This window comes from Gymnoscopelus braueri (assembly GCF_963280865.1).
Source record: "Gymnoscopelus braueri genome assembly, chromosome: 6".
Classification (NCBI taxonomy): Eukaryota; Metazoa; Chordata; class Actinopteri; order Myctophiformes; family Myctophidae; genus Gymnoscopelus; species Gymnoscopelus braueri.
The window spans coordinates 49,571,694-49,586,254 of NC_137607.1; the positions used below are offsets into that span (position 1 = coordinate 49,571,694).

At 41.3% G+C, this 14,561-nt stretch overlaps 1 protein-coding gene across 1 annotated transcript; it reads right to left on the reverse strand.

Moving 5' to 3' along the window:
- Window positions 1-286: 286 nt before the first annotated feature.
- Window positions 287-12,422, reverse strand: lhx4 (LIM homeobox 4; the record flags this gene model as incomplete). The annotated part of the gene is made up of 6 exons (XM_080430240.1): window positions 287-675; window positions 1,699-1,870; window positions 2,267-2,421; window positions 3,728-3,930; window positions 6,639-6,810; window positions 12,341-12,422. The coding sequence occupies 6 exons, from the start codon at window positions 12,420-12,422 to the stop codon at window positions 287-289; spliced, it is 1,173 nt and encodes a 390-aa protein (XP_080286366.1).
- Window positions 12,423-14,561: the final 2,139 nt, after the last annotated feature.

The following is a 14,561-nucleotide window of genomic DNA, read 5'->3' on the forward strand; positions in this document are numbered from 1 at the left end:
TAGCGTTTCATCCAGTCGTTTTATCGAGTGGGGAGCTGCTCTTCTTCTGTGAGTCGTAGCTATTTCCACAGCTCCACCCCACTGTTATGACTGCTGAGGAGCCGAGAGGAATGCCTCTTCTCTACACCTCTTTTCCTCAAACCAACATCACATAAACAAACCGTAGCAGAGTCTTGGAGGGTGATAGAAATGTAAAAAGCTGCGTTGAGTCTGTTCTCTGTCCTTGTCACAGGCACTCCCCCACAAGTGTCCCTACCAATGGTTGAGTCCACTGTGTCTCAGAGAGTCAGAACTGGGAATGGTCCATCTCATCCAGCCAAGAGGCAGGGCTGGTGGGGAAGTCAGGGTATCCCGTACTGCTGCCCGTTGAGAGGTCTGAGGTGGGGCCCCCGGCCATGGCCCTCAGAGCCTGCCCTACCCCTCCTGCGCCTCCCTGGGCCACTAGACTGTCCATGTTGAAGCCCAGGTTGTTGAGGAGTGGGGTGTGACCGGGCAAGGAGGCGATGGAGGAGGGCGACTGCGGGAGACCGTACGGACTTCCTGCTCGGATGTCGTGATAGGGTTGTCCTGCAGCGTCGAGAGAGAAGCCGCCATTCAGCACACCACCGTTTGCCACGTCCCCAACACTCCCGTACAGCCCGTTGGTATGGCCCAGGTCTGACAGGATCTGGTCGTCTGTGGTGGGGGAGGAGAGAGGTCGTTATATAGTTGCTGGGTATTATGGCATGGACACATCAATGGTGCTGTCAACAACGTCAACATTACATTGTTTAAATACAATGTATTATATTTTTATAGTTCCATACACATAAGTGCTTCTATGAATGGTATTTACAGGGGCAATATTATGTAGAATTTAACGGAAGCAAGTGACCTGGGTGCTGAAGTGGCCTGAAGTGGCCTGAAGTGATTTTGTTTTTCTTAGTAAGACAAAGAATGGGAGAGAGGTCATGATTTGCTTTCAACCTGAACAATGGGAGCCTGTATGTGTACATTTACAAAGTATTTGTCTCAGTCTCATCCCCTCCTCTGAGCAGTTTCAATAACAACCCCCCCGCGCCTTCCTCCCAGAGCACTTTCTCTCTAATTGACTAAAAGCTTCACCTGCTTTATAGAGTTTCTGCCACCGTGTTTTCATTTCTCGTAAAGAAATGGCCTCCTTTTTAAAAGTGGCTGGGGGACTTTTATGACTACCCAAAATGGGGGTTTGCAAACATTAAATAACTATAAAAAAAATAAAGAAAAAAACATGGGGATGTCTAAAATGACATTTGTACGACTGCAGGTGACTGTGGGCCCTCTCTTTTCCAATAAGCTCCGTCACAGTGACAAATAGAAGGAGGAGGTGGAGGAGCGAATATATGGCGATGTGAGGGGAATGGGGACTGAGAGACAGATTTTTGGATTTGCATGTGTACAGCATCCAAGCAATATAAATTACAGTTCGACAAGAGACGCCACGATGCCATGTCAATGCAAATATTTTGGCTCCCATATACAGTATAGTACCCACAGGCATTAAAACCCCTTTGGGAAATTTCAATAAAGAATGCATCAATTAGTTTACATAGTAAAGAGAATTATTAAAATCTGGAGTGTCAATTTAACTCTGACAGGGTAAAAATTGACCTGTAAATGTCTATTCTTCAGCATTAAATCATTACTTTCATTATATTATGTCTGCAATATAATACAAACCTCTGAAGCTGAGTTCACTGTCGCTGAGTCCTGCGTCATCAGCTGAGCTTTCCTTCTCTACCTTGGTTCCTCCCCGGTTACGTTTGACGCTCTTATAGAACTGACCCCAGCGATGCCGACCAGCATCCTTCTTCAGACGCTTTTCCTTTGCCCGCCGGTTCTGGAACCAAACCTGACAGGGAGGAACAGACGTGTTGATAAAACAGACAGAAAGAGAGTTGGACCCAGTTCACTACCACTTTTTCTATCCACCTAGAACATTGGGAATGGAACCAGTAAGACCAGGGCCGGACTTACCGTTGGGCTAGGGTGGGCTGCAGCCCAGGGGCCCCCAACTGGGGGGGGCCTCAAAAAAATAAATAATAATAATACTTTTTTTATGATCACATTGTAAAGTAACCCTACCGAATTAACCGAATTAAAGTAACAAAAACCCGAAATAAAAGGAAAAAAGCCAGCAAAAAAAACGCGTGTGGAGGGGGGGCCTCAAAAATTACTCTAGCCCAGGGGCCTCAACTCCTATAAATCCGGCCCTGAGTAAGAACCTGGTATACGATAAGGAACATACCTGCACAACTCTCATGTCCAGCCCAGTCTCAGACGACAGCTGCTCTCTGACATGACGTGCTGGCTTCGGAGAATTCTTATACGCACTTTTGAGGGTCTCCAGCTGTTTGGCTGTGATAGTGGTTCTTGGTCTCTTGGCCCCAGCCTCTGAATCATCTGAAGAAATGTCAAGTGTGATTTACTTATTTTTACATTTGCAACATTATTGTCATTGACAGACAGTTCATCACTAACACATCTAATTACATTTTGTTGCAAATTTTTATAGTATGGTGAATTTTTTATGACAGAATTATTATTATTATTATGGCATACTTTTTTTCTATAAGATAGTATAGCATGTGGTATTTTTTCTTAAAGGATATTTTAGATTATTTTCTTCAGATACAGGGTAGACATACTGTATAGGAAACTGAGCAAGCACAGAGAGGGGAAAGACATGCACCACAGTTATCCAGCCAGAATATAACTGGGGACGTTGCAATTACCGTACAGTATAATGTATTTGAAGTCCTAGTATAGTATGTAATGATGTATTTTTGAAGTCATAGTATGTATGATGTATTTCTCAAGACATAGTATATATAGTGTATGACATATTTTTGTAGACTGACTGTATATGTTTTAAGACATAGAATGTGTGATGTATTTCTGAAGTCATAACGTAGTATATGACATACTTTATTTCTGAAGACATACTGTATAGTAAGTAGGGTGTAATTTTACATATTTTTGGAGTAATATTATAGTATGTATGACGTATTTCTGAATGGTAAAATAAGCTCAGAAGGTGGAGGGATATTATGTAGCAGGTAACAGGCCCAAATGCCGTTGCATGAAGTTGCTAACAGCAAGAACTTCATGCAACAAGATGGAACTCCTCCATAATTTTTAAAGCATGACACATCTTGACATTTACGCTAAAACCTCAGCCAACCAATATTTTCTCTCGTATCTTTTATTGTTTTTTGTTTTTTTTACCTTTAACGTTTAAAAGCATTGTGGCTTATAAAACAAGCCTTCACGTCTGAGGACAGGTGAAGCCCTTGCCCTTGCATAGCATAGATGTGTGTTAAATGAAGTGAATGGTCATGTGTGGAGCTGTATTATTGTCCTCCTGCTACTGTCCCACTCCTACAGCAGAGGACATAAATCTGTCCAGCCCAGGGTGCCAGAGTAGTGGAGTTACTGGGGCGCTGCCATAAAAGAGCATTGCTTCACTTTACATAATCAATCAGAGACGCAGGGAAATCTCCATGAATACGCAGAGAGACAGAGAGAGAGGACGAGAGAATAAGAGAGAGAAGATAAAGTGACAAAGACCGCACAGACAGAGAGAAACACTGTGCAAGAAAACAGTTGTGAGTGTTTCAAATGGAATCAAATGGATGGATTCCATTTGATTTCTACCCTCTCAGAGTTAAATGAACACATTATTTCACATTAGGGAGAAAGACCCTACCATTTTGTTTGGCTGTCTCGTAATCCTCCTTGCAGACGAGCCTCCCATCCTCCATGAGGTAAAACTCGTCCCCGGTGGCCAGCTGTCGACTGCACATGACGCAGGCGAAGCAGTGCAGGTGATACACAAAGTCCTGGGCCTTCCGCACCACCTGTGTCGGAGGGATCCCCTGTTGGCACGACGCACATTTTGTCCCAAAACGCCTGCAGGGAAAAAACGACCAGACAAAGACGAAAAGACATACAGAGATGGAGACGCTTGTCAATAGGTTGTATAATATATATTCAGGATGTAGAAAAACAAATCCATCATCAGCATACACCGTAAACTCCTGAGTGTTAATTTAATGCGTACTAATGGAACCAAATGGATGTTTACGGCTGTGTAACTCAAGAGTGTACGCTCTCTCAGAGTTAAATGAACACTGAGGATTTTACTGCGTGCTGTCAAAAATCACCTGTGGTATCCCTCTGCTATTTGCATCACGTCACAGGCTGATGAAGACAGCGAGACCCAACGTGATTAAAATTGCATGCATGATGCCTGCTCTTTCCACACCAGCTGAGAATGATGGCACAGTGTCTTTATTAATAGTTGTGCCAGCTGTGGTATGAGGGGAAAAAAATCTGCACTGGAATGCATTTCCGTTAGCAATAGACCTGTCCTCCGCTTGATGGATGGATAGGATCAATGCGGTGGGGGGGGGGGTATCTGGGCATGTGCTGTATATGGATGTGTTCCTTTGAGTGTGTACTGTATGTGTGTTCTGTGAATGTTTATGTGTGTGTGCACTATTTGGGTGTATGTTCGTGCATGCATAATGTGTGCGAGTATACACCTGTGTGCATCTGTTGGCGGGCGTGTGTGTGTGTGTGTGTGTGTGTGTGTGTGTGTGTGTGTGTGTGTGTGTGTGTGTGTGTGTGTGTGTGTGTGTGTGTGTGTGTGTGTGTGTGTGTGTGTGTGTGTGTGTGTGCGCGCACGTGCGGACGGGCGTGCAAGCAAGCAAGCATATGGGTGTGTGAGTGAGTGAGTGAGTGAGTGATTGATTGATTGAGTGTGTGTGTGTGTGTGTGTGTGTGTGTGTGTGTGTGTGTGTGTGTGTGTGTGTGTGTGTGTGTGTGTGTGTGTGTGTGTGTGTGTGTGTGTGTGTGTGTGTGTGTGTGTGTGTGTGTGTGTGTGTGTGTGTACGTGTGCGTGTGTACGTGCGCGTGCATGTGTGTGTGTGTGTGTCGTGGCTGTGTTTGCAAATGAGGTGGTGAGAAAGAGTAGAGGAGGAAGAGCAGGAGGAGGAGGAGGAGGAGGAGGAGGAGGAGGAGGAGGAGGAGGAGGAGGAGGAGGAGGAGGAGTGCTCACAGTAAACACACTCTGAGGAGAACCAATAAAGCCCTGACTCAGGAGAGGTTTTAAATCACACAACCCATCCAAAGAAATAAAACCTTCCCTTCTACAGACCAAGGTGAAGTCTGCTCATGACTGCTGGGAAACAACCGGGCATGGCTGTTTGTGTGTGTGTGTGTGTGTGTGTGTGTGTGTGTGTGTGTGTGTGTGTGTGTGTGTGTGTGTGTGTGTGTGTGTGTGTGTGTGTGTGTGTGTGTGTGTGTGTGTGTGTGTGTGTGTGTGTGTGTGTGTGTGTCTGTGTGTGAGTACCACTCTACTTCCTAGCTCTGGTCAACCACTGTCTCCAGCCTGGTGTGTCTCTCTCTCTCTCTCTCTCTCTCTCTCTCTCTCTCTCTCTCTCTCTCTCTCTCTCTCTCTCTCTCTCTCTCTCTCTCTCTCTCTCTCTCTCTCTCTCTCTCTCTCTCTCTTAGTCCACCATAGCAGTGTGTTTGAGCATTAAGATGTGCCCCCCCCACCGCCTCTCCGTTGTCCCCAGGGCCAGCTAATACAGTTAGCCTTCACTCTGAGACCCCAGAGCTTTTTAGGTCTCATTGAAGCTTTGGACATTAAAACCTCTCAAACATGATTTAGTAAAAAGCTCAGTGCAGATCGTGTTTTGGATAAAAGTCAAACTTAATTTTCTTCTTTTTAATGCCTCAGAAATTCAATTGTTTAAAGGAAGAAACAAGAAACAAGAAAGTAAGAGAAAGAAAGAAAGAAAGAAGCTGTAGTTGTAAATTCAATTGTTTAGTGCATCTTGAGTTGAACTTTTGAATGAGGTGGGGGTTTCTTTATATCCTAAATTTATTTTTTAATGAACACTTTATCAACAGCATAGAGTCAACTTCATAACTGCCATTGGTTTTGTTTGTAAATGCATGCATGTTGCTGAGCTATTAATCGCATAAACCAAATCATAAAAGCAATTAGCAAGTACAGTTAGTGTCTGGTAAAAATAAATAATGGGTAAATAAAGAGTATTGTGAATTTTCAAGAATCAATATAAACTATATTATGAATTTTCAAGAATCAATATCAGGCTACTTACAGTGAAATTTGTTATAATTCACACCCCAGAGCTAAATCTAGATTGTTGTATTAAAAATAGGCTATATGACTCTTTTTGCCTTTTCATCATAAATGTGACTTTCCATAAGGAAAGACAAAGAGAACTGTGCCAACAAGTGTCTGTCATGAAAAAGTCTGTGGTGTAAAGTAACTAAGTATATTTACTCAAGTACTGTACTTAAGTACAATTTTTAGGTATCCTTAATTTACTGGAGTATTTCCATTCTTCAGTACTTTTATTTACTCCACATATCAGAGGCAGATTTTGATTATTATCTAAAAAATGCATAAACCACTTCAGCCTATACATACTGTACATTTCGGCCATTTGAAAATAGACGATATACAAGCTCACATTGCAGTATTGATACTATGTGAGTACTACCTTACTTTTTCCATGGGAAAAAAATAAAGGTCACAGATTATTTAAATGTATGGCGTGGATAAATACAAAATAGCTCCTCACTTGAAGAAATCTTCTTTGCAATAGACATTTCCCGCCCGCGAGAAACACTTGTCTGCCAGCGGCGTCTGACAGTCGGCGCACTTGAGGCACTTGGAGTGCCAGTGTCTGTCCAGCACCTTGAGGATGAACTTGTCCAGGATGTGTTGACTACAGCCAGCACACTGAGGGATCTCTGTTGATGAAGGACAAACACACGGTTACAACCATCGCCATGCATGGCTTGTAGTGGACATTTTTGTCAAAATTGTATTTTTGCCATGGACATACAAAATGAGTAGACTAACATATAAAGAGCTAGCCCTAAATGACCATTACAGTCTGTAACTCTGACAGTGTAAAAATGGAACCAAATGGACTCGTACAGGTCTATTTGGTTCCATTTGGTTCAATTTGACAGTGGTTCTCCGGGAACCACTGTCCTAGTGCACTCCTACTGTGCCATAGTGTCATAGTCAAATCAGTGTCATACACATTCTGAAGAAAACCTGGAGACTGACAATCAGTAATTGGGTCTCATGATCAAAATAAGAACATTATAATGTTATGTTTAAACAAAAAAATCTAACATTTGCCACGGATAAGGACATGGCACGGACGCATGTGTCCGTGTGCATATTGATGACCCATGACAATGTCCTAAGAATTACATTTCTCCCTGGGATATCCCTGACTATTTCCGATTTTTTTCTCCCGCTATGACTTATACTGGTCATAAAGGTACACAAACAAACAATAAGTGAGCATCTAGCCATTTTCATAAGCTCAGCAGCAGCCAAATCATTCACATTCAATAGCTTATTGGCTACGCTGCTCAGGGCTTTGTTTGAGGCCTGTTCTGTTCGTCGTTCCAACATTCAGTCATTGTTGCCGTATATAAAAACGTGATGAAATGGGACCGTTTTCCAGGCAGCAGCTATAGGCTATAAGCACACTATTTTTGACAAGCCAATTGATTTAGAGTTTTTCTGTTTTTGTTTATCGATTAGGCTATACCTCTATGCCTCTCTCTATTTCTTTATATTGATGGCACAGTCTCAGTCAATCAGTCAATCACACAGACACTGTAACACTTTGGCTATCAAGACTAAATTATATCTAATTACTGGAAAGGAACACCTGATGAGCACTGCAGGGAAACAGGCTATCAGACCACCGTCACGTTTGCAGACGCCTGGAATTCATTGGTTATGGTCCACTGTTTCCCAAACACTGGGTCGGGACACATTTCTGGGTCACGGACCAATTTTTATGGGTCACAAGTAGGCTTTTTGTTTCCTATATTTAAAAAATGTATACATTCTTTCAAAGGATAAAAAATAAAACATTTTCCCGTTTTAAAAACATCTAGCATTTTTAAAACAATTCCATGAATACAAAAATAAATACAATTCCATCTAAGGAATTTAAAAAAAAACATGAAAGAAGAAAATAGCAGATCTACTGTGATGTGTGGTGAGCTTGTAGATCTGCTATTTTCACTAATTTGGGTCCGGGGGGACATCAAATGGGTGTCGAGTTAAAAGGTTTAGCCACTGTTATAGTCTAAACGTTTCAAAATGTGTAGGCTTACTAGGCTATACTGACCAACGAAAGAAAATAATTTTACATACAAAATGGGATATTATTTGCTCAGCAATGACATAAGTCAGAGTCCGTTTTTTTTATATTATTATTTTTAAGTTTAATCTAAAAACTGTCTTTGTTATTGCAAACAATTTTATCTTGTAATTACACATTTATATTGAAGGTTTAGATTTTAAACTGTTAACAATGTTGAAATGGCTCATGTTATTTAGCAGACTCCATGGTCCGTTTTCTTCATTTACAAAATAATAACGCTAGGCTAATAATAATAATAATAATAATAATAATAATAATAATAATAATAATAATAATAATAAGGGTAATAATACTAATAATACTAATAATAATAATAATAATAATAATAATAATAATAATAATAATAATAATAATAATAATAATGACAATAATAATAATAATGACAATGACAATAACAATAACAATAATAATACATAATATAATAATATAAACCAATTCCACCAAGTCGTGTTAAAATGTCCTCTATTTATTCTTCTTTCTTTTTTAGTACTACTATAGCTGGTTTCTTTATATGAATGCATAACGAAGAAAATGTAAATATTATAATCTATATTCAAAATCATTGGCGAGGAAACGTGACAGTGACAGACAGGCAATAGGCCTGAAAAGTGCTGCACCAGTAGTTCTTGTGTAGCGGTAGGTTCTCAAAGTGGGGTCCGGGGACCCCCAGGGGTCCTTGGGGGGGGGGGTGGGGTTCCAGCCCATCAAAAGTAGTTAATATAGCGTCACAATCTTTTTAACCACTTTAACCATATTTTATACTTTGGCTATTCAAAAATAGCAGATCTACAATGAGCTTGTAGATCTGTTATTTTTGAAAAATCCCTGGCATAAAAATATTTTGATATGGGGGGTCCGCAGCCAAATACATATCATTTTGGAGGTCCTTGACATGAAAAAAGTTTGAGAACCACTGGTGTAGAGAAGACATTTAGGCTACAGTGGTCATACAGTCAGTATATATAGGCCTCTAACACGTTAAAACTCCGAGGAAGTTATTTTATTATGCAGCTATAGAGGTCAGAGCTCAACAAACGCACGAAAATGCACTTAAAGCCTGCTTGTGGTCTAAAAACGTCAGGTCAGTTAAACAAAAACAAAAACAACTGTAGGCCTATTTAAATATGATGTGTTCTTACAACAATTCTATGAGAGAATGAATAGCCATCTGTCTTAACGGACGTATGGCTTGTATGCAGAAAGAGAAACAATTTTGTGGAATAATAGCAGGCCTATACAGTTAGCAAACGCAGAACATCACTATTAATACAAGAACGTATCAAATCAGTGTATCTGAACTGAACAGGGAAAGTTGCATTAATAACCCTGTACGTCTGTCTCACAAAATAAAATAAAAAGCAACATTTTTCTAAAGAATTTCATGAATGAATACATTTAAAAAAATCTAAGACATTCCATAAATTACAAAACAAATGTTTTGGCTATGAAAATAGCCAATCTACAAGCTCACAACACGTTGCATTGCGAGCATTCTATTTTCACTCTCCAATAAGAAGTAGCTATATCTACAGGTAAATGCTAGAGTGGTTGGGGTTGTAAATGCCTAATGTAACTGTGACTTTTCAAAATGTAGCCTATAAAATATAGGCCATTTGAAATCAGAGGATATACACTCGAGCCTGACTGGAATAATGTGGAGGGAGACGTGGTGCTGAAAGGAAAGCAGCACGAGGATCTTGGCAACGTCCACCGACCACGTTAGAGGTCTAATAGCGAGGTCCCACATTCTCTCTCTCTCTCTCTCTCTCTCTCTCTCTCTCTCTCTCTCTCTCTCTCTCTCTCTCTCTCTCTCTCTCTCTCTCTCTCCCCCCTCTCTCTCTCTCTCTCTCACACACACACACACACACACACACACACACACACACACACACACACACACACACACACACACACACACACACACACACACACACACACACACACACACACACACACACACACTCTCTCTCTCTCTCTCTCTCTCTCTCTCTCTCTCTCTCTCTCTCTCTCTCTCTCTCTCTCTCTCTCTCTCTCACACACACGCACACGCACACAGCTTGTAAATCTCTCTACCCTTTGGACCTCTTGCAGAGAGAGGCTCAAGTGGCCTGCATATCTTGGCGGATCTCTGCTGTCCAGCACCTTCCACTGGCCAGGAAGCCAGTCTCATCGCCTCCATCACTGAGCCACCCAGACACATTTTCAGAGATTATGAGGCTGAAGTGTTTAGCACTCAATTGGTTTTTGCAGGATTTTAGAAGGAACAGTTCAATGGGCATGCCAACGATTTTGACCTGTGTTTTTGAGCAGAAAAAAAGCTTCTCTGTGTATGTATTAAACTGAAGACAACATTGTATAATATGCCTATAATAATGTAGAGGTTTGACGTTTGGGTTGTAATGTAATTGCCCTGATTAAGAAGAGAATATTCATATTGGCCATAATAAAACGGTTAGATGTATTCCTAGTCCTATTTACTTTTATTCCTAGAATAATCCGGTTTTAAATCCAGGATGAAAACTATAGCAGGGGGTTGAGTGGCAGGATCTGAACCCAATCTTTTAATCTGCCTCGATTTATAAAGTTCAAGAACATAAACCAACTAGCCTACATAGTTTTATTTACTTCTCTTGATAAGAATACTTTAACTAAAATACGTTTTCGAACTTAATTAGCACAAGGCAACTATTGTTTGGTGTATTTTCTTTTTTGAAGCCAAATTGAAAACATGTGAATAGCATTCATAAGGATGAGTGATGGTTTGCAGTAGTACAGGAAAAGTAGGCCCAAACATTTCATTTTTAGTGTAGGCCTATAGCAAAATCAGTGCGGGGAAACATGGCTCATATCCCATTAGCTATTAGGGCATTCCAGTGTGGATTAAAACAATTTCGAGAGATAGCATAGGCACATCTGTATTATACTGGCTCTCCTTTGAATAATTAGGTCAGATTTGTTTTCATTTATCAAATTCCACTTCCATCTTTATTGCACGATCAGATTATGAAGGGCTCGGTCGATATTACACATGATGATGATGATGACAAAGAATAGATGCAAAAAGTACAGGCACTTCTCCTCTTTGGTGCTGAGAAGAAACGGTCTCGCATCCTTATAAATCGAAGGGGGAAACGTCTTTAGGCTACTAATAGCGGTTAAAAGCTCCATGCAATTGACTAATTTGGCTTCCCAAAAAAGACGCAAAAAATGATTAGATATCCGTTTGACCCAGTAATAAGCGTCAATCAAAGTCAGAGGGTTATTTGTCTGATGGGTGATGACAACTAGCGTCTGATCTCTTGACCACTGCAGGCTCGTTTACAAATTAACGGCTGCCCGGTATGGTGGGATAACTAAGCATGCGGATGCAGAGGACACTGAAAAGTTTGTGTCAAATACAATTGTAAAATAAACAAATAAAACATCATTATGTTCTGAAGGACGGGCACATGACCAAACTATCCTGTGTAGTAGCATGCATAAGTCTGCAGAATTCACGGTTCTTCTATCCCTTTTTGCAGAATGAATGATGTTTTTTTTGGCATAGTATTGTTTATTATTGTTTGTCATTAAATGTTTCGATTAATTGAATACACAGGTGGAAACCCAATGGAAACAAGCCATAGTGCTTTCTTGGGTTTAATCCTTTTTAGTATCACTTTGTAGAACTGTACTTTCTGTGCTTTTTTTGCAAACTGCTAAATAAAGTATTCAATCAATCAATCATCCCTTTTTGCAGAATGAAGCCTACAGTGAGCCTGCAAAGATAAATTGGCCTGATGTTCATTGCAAATATATAGGGCTACTTTGAATTAAAAAACATACCATATCCAGCCTTCTTACCCACTATAATTGTAAGTATCATGCCATATCACATCAATGGCCTTATATAGCCATATGTGATAGCTTAGCCCTCTCTTGGAACTCGGCAATTTGATAGCCTTTCCTCCTTGTCCTTTTAGCGTCAGTCCCCTCGGCCGACTTTTAATTAAACCCCTCTCCACGACCATATAGTAACCCTAATTTATGTCACGTCATTAATCAATAGGGGGAAAAAAGCAGAGAATAACGGAAAGCCTTACGTTGCATTGGCACTCCAAGAATCTCTGGTAAACCCTTCACAGGACTCTCTGATGTCGGTAGAACCGCCGTGCTTTGCATCATGGTGATCCAAACACACACACATACACACACCCGCAACAAGGTGGGCGCGGGATCACGTCCTTTTTTTAATCAAGAAAAAGTCTGATGATGAAAAATAAAATAATTTCATAGAGGGTTTTTCAGCAGCGGTCCCCCCCTCTCTCTCTCCCTGCCGTCCCGTTAAGTCCCGCTATGGGTTTTTTTCCTCCTCTATTCCTAATAGGGATGCTGTCCGTGCCCGATCCCGTGCCGTTCCGTGCGTGGATATTGTCCCTGCTCTGTTGGAGTGGATGAGACAGACAGACAGGCTGCTTGGTCCATTCAGCGCTGCAGGGGCGGCGGGCCGTGACGTCACCGCGGCAGTCTCCACCCCGGGGGCCAATGGGAGCGGAGGACGGGCCCCATGCGGGAGCCCATGCGGGACGGACAGCGTTGCCATGTCGGCTTATTATAAGCGAATTTGAGCTTTCTTTTCTGTAAAGTTGCTTGTAAATAATGGTTTGTTGCGGGTTGCGTTTTTTTGGGCTGGTTTCTAACGTGTACTTGCGTATTTAGGCTTGCTTCCAATTTTTTTTATTTTTTTTAAAATTATTGGTGGTTCTCTCAAATATTTTCATGAAAGTGTTTTGTGCCCAGGGAGCATTTGTGTTGTTAGAATGTTTCAAAAAATATTCCAAATATTCCACATTTTATTTCAAGAGTTTTTGAAAATATCAGATACAAGCTTGTTGTGAGCTTGTAAATCGTCAATTTTCAAATAGCCGATAAAGTGCTCAAGTCATGTGGCCTAGTCGCTTCTTTTGGGCTTGTTTTCACTCAGACCTGGTTGCTTATTTCTCTCGCAGAATCTGGCAACGCTGGGGGGACGGACCAAGTAACGTAAAAGCCCCGATGATCATACTTGACCGAGAATAGCAGACCTACAAGCTCACAAGGCGTCGCGGATGCGACGCCTTGTGAGCTTGTAGGTCTGCTATTTCTTGGCCGTTTCTTGGCGCGCGCGACACCATCGTGCGACGGAGCATAAATGAGGCTTAGAGATGAGAAAAAGAAGATGGTGTAAAGATGTGTCTCCAGAGAGGCGGGACCTTGTTTATATGGAAGAGCATAAATAGAATATACTGGAGCCATGATGCACTAAATTAGGCCCTTAAGCAATATAGTGATGAGGATCTGCTGAATAGACTTTGGTGATATTATTATGACTAGCCTATAGCTAGTCTAATACTGCATGCATATATATCTCAGTTTTCGTGCAGGCTCGCGTATGCTGTCAAATAAGGCTAAGAGAGTCAGACCTTGATGATAAATCGACGTCTATACGTGTGTCAGCCTCAGGTGGAAATATTCAAAACACAGTCCATAGAAATGCTAGGCTTTGAACACAGGATAATACACAAAGAGAAGATATAGTGAAAGTAGCTATTATTGGCGGCTAGTAAAAAAGCTATTACAAGGCTATGGTACAAAGCAGATCCTCCAATTTGTGAGCAGTGGCTGAACATTGGGGAGAACATATTTGTAATGGAGAAACTAACTCATAACTCTTGAGATTGCAAGAGACTTGAAAAATGGGAGAAATGGACTGAATATAGAAAGGACCCAACAAGACGACACCATAGTAACAATGATGGACATTCATGAATGGACTGGTATATCATACACTGTGACTGTAACTATGAATGAAAATCTGCAAATACAAATTAAGTAAAAATGTGGACTTTTAAAAATATATTTTAGGCTATAGAAGAAGTAGAAGGATCAGTAAATTCCTCATTATTTATGTGGGCTTATGTTTTAGCCTATATACGAAGGGAAACAAGGAAGCCCCATGCATGCATGCATGCATGCATATGGCTGAGGGACAGACACAGGCACACAGTGACTGCTGGCATTAGGAGTCTGGGCACACATAGTCACCGCTGACACTGTTCATTTCAGTCCCATCGTCTGAGACTGCTCTCCCGAGTCAGATATTCCCCCCGGAGGGTTCGTAGTTCAAGCCAGATGAACTCAATGTTCGCTTCCAATTTACTTCAAGCATGGAAAAGAAACGGCTTTCTTTCTCCCGGCAGGTTTGTTTGGATCAACAAATGAGGCCGTCTTCCAGCCTGTCTCAGGTTGAACTACAGAAACACATCGAGTGATTCCCAGTGCAGC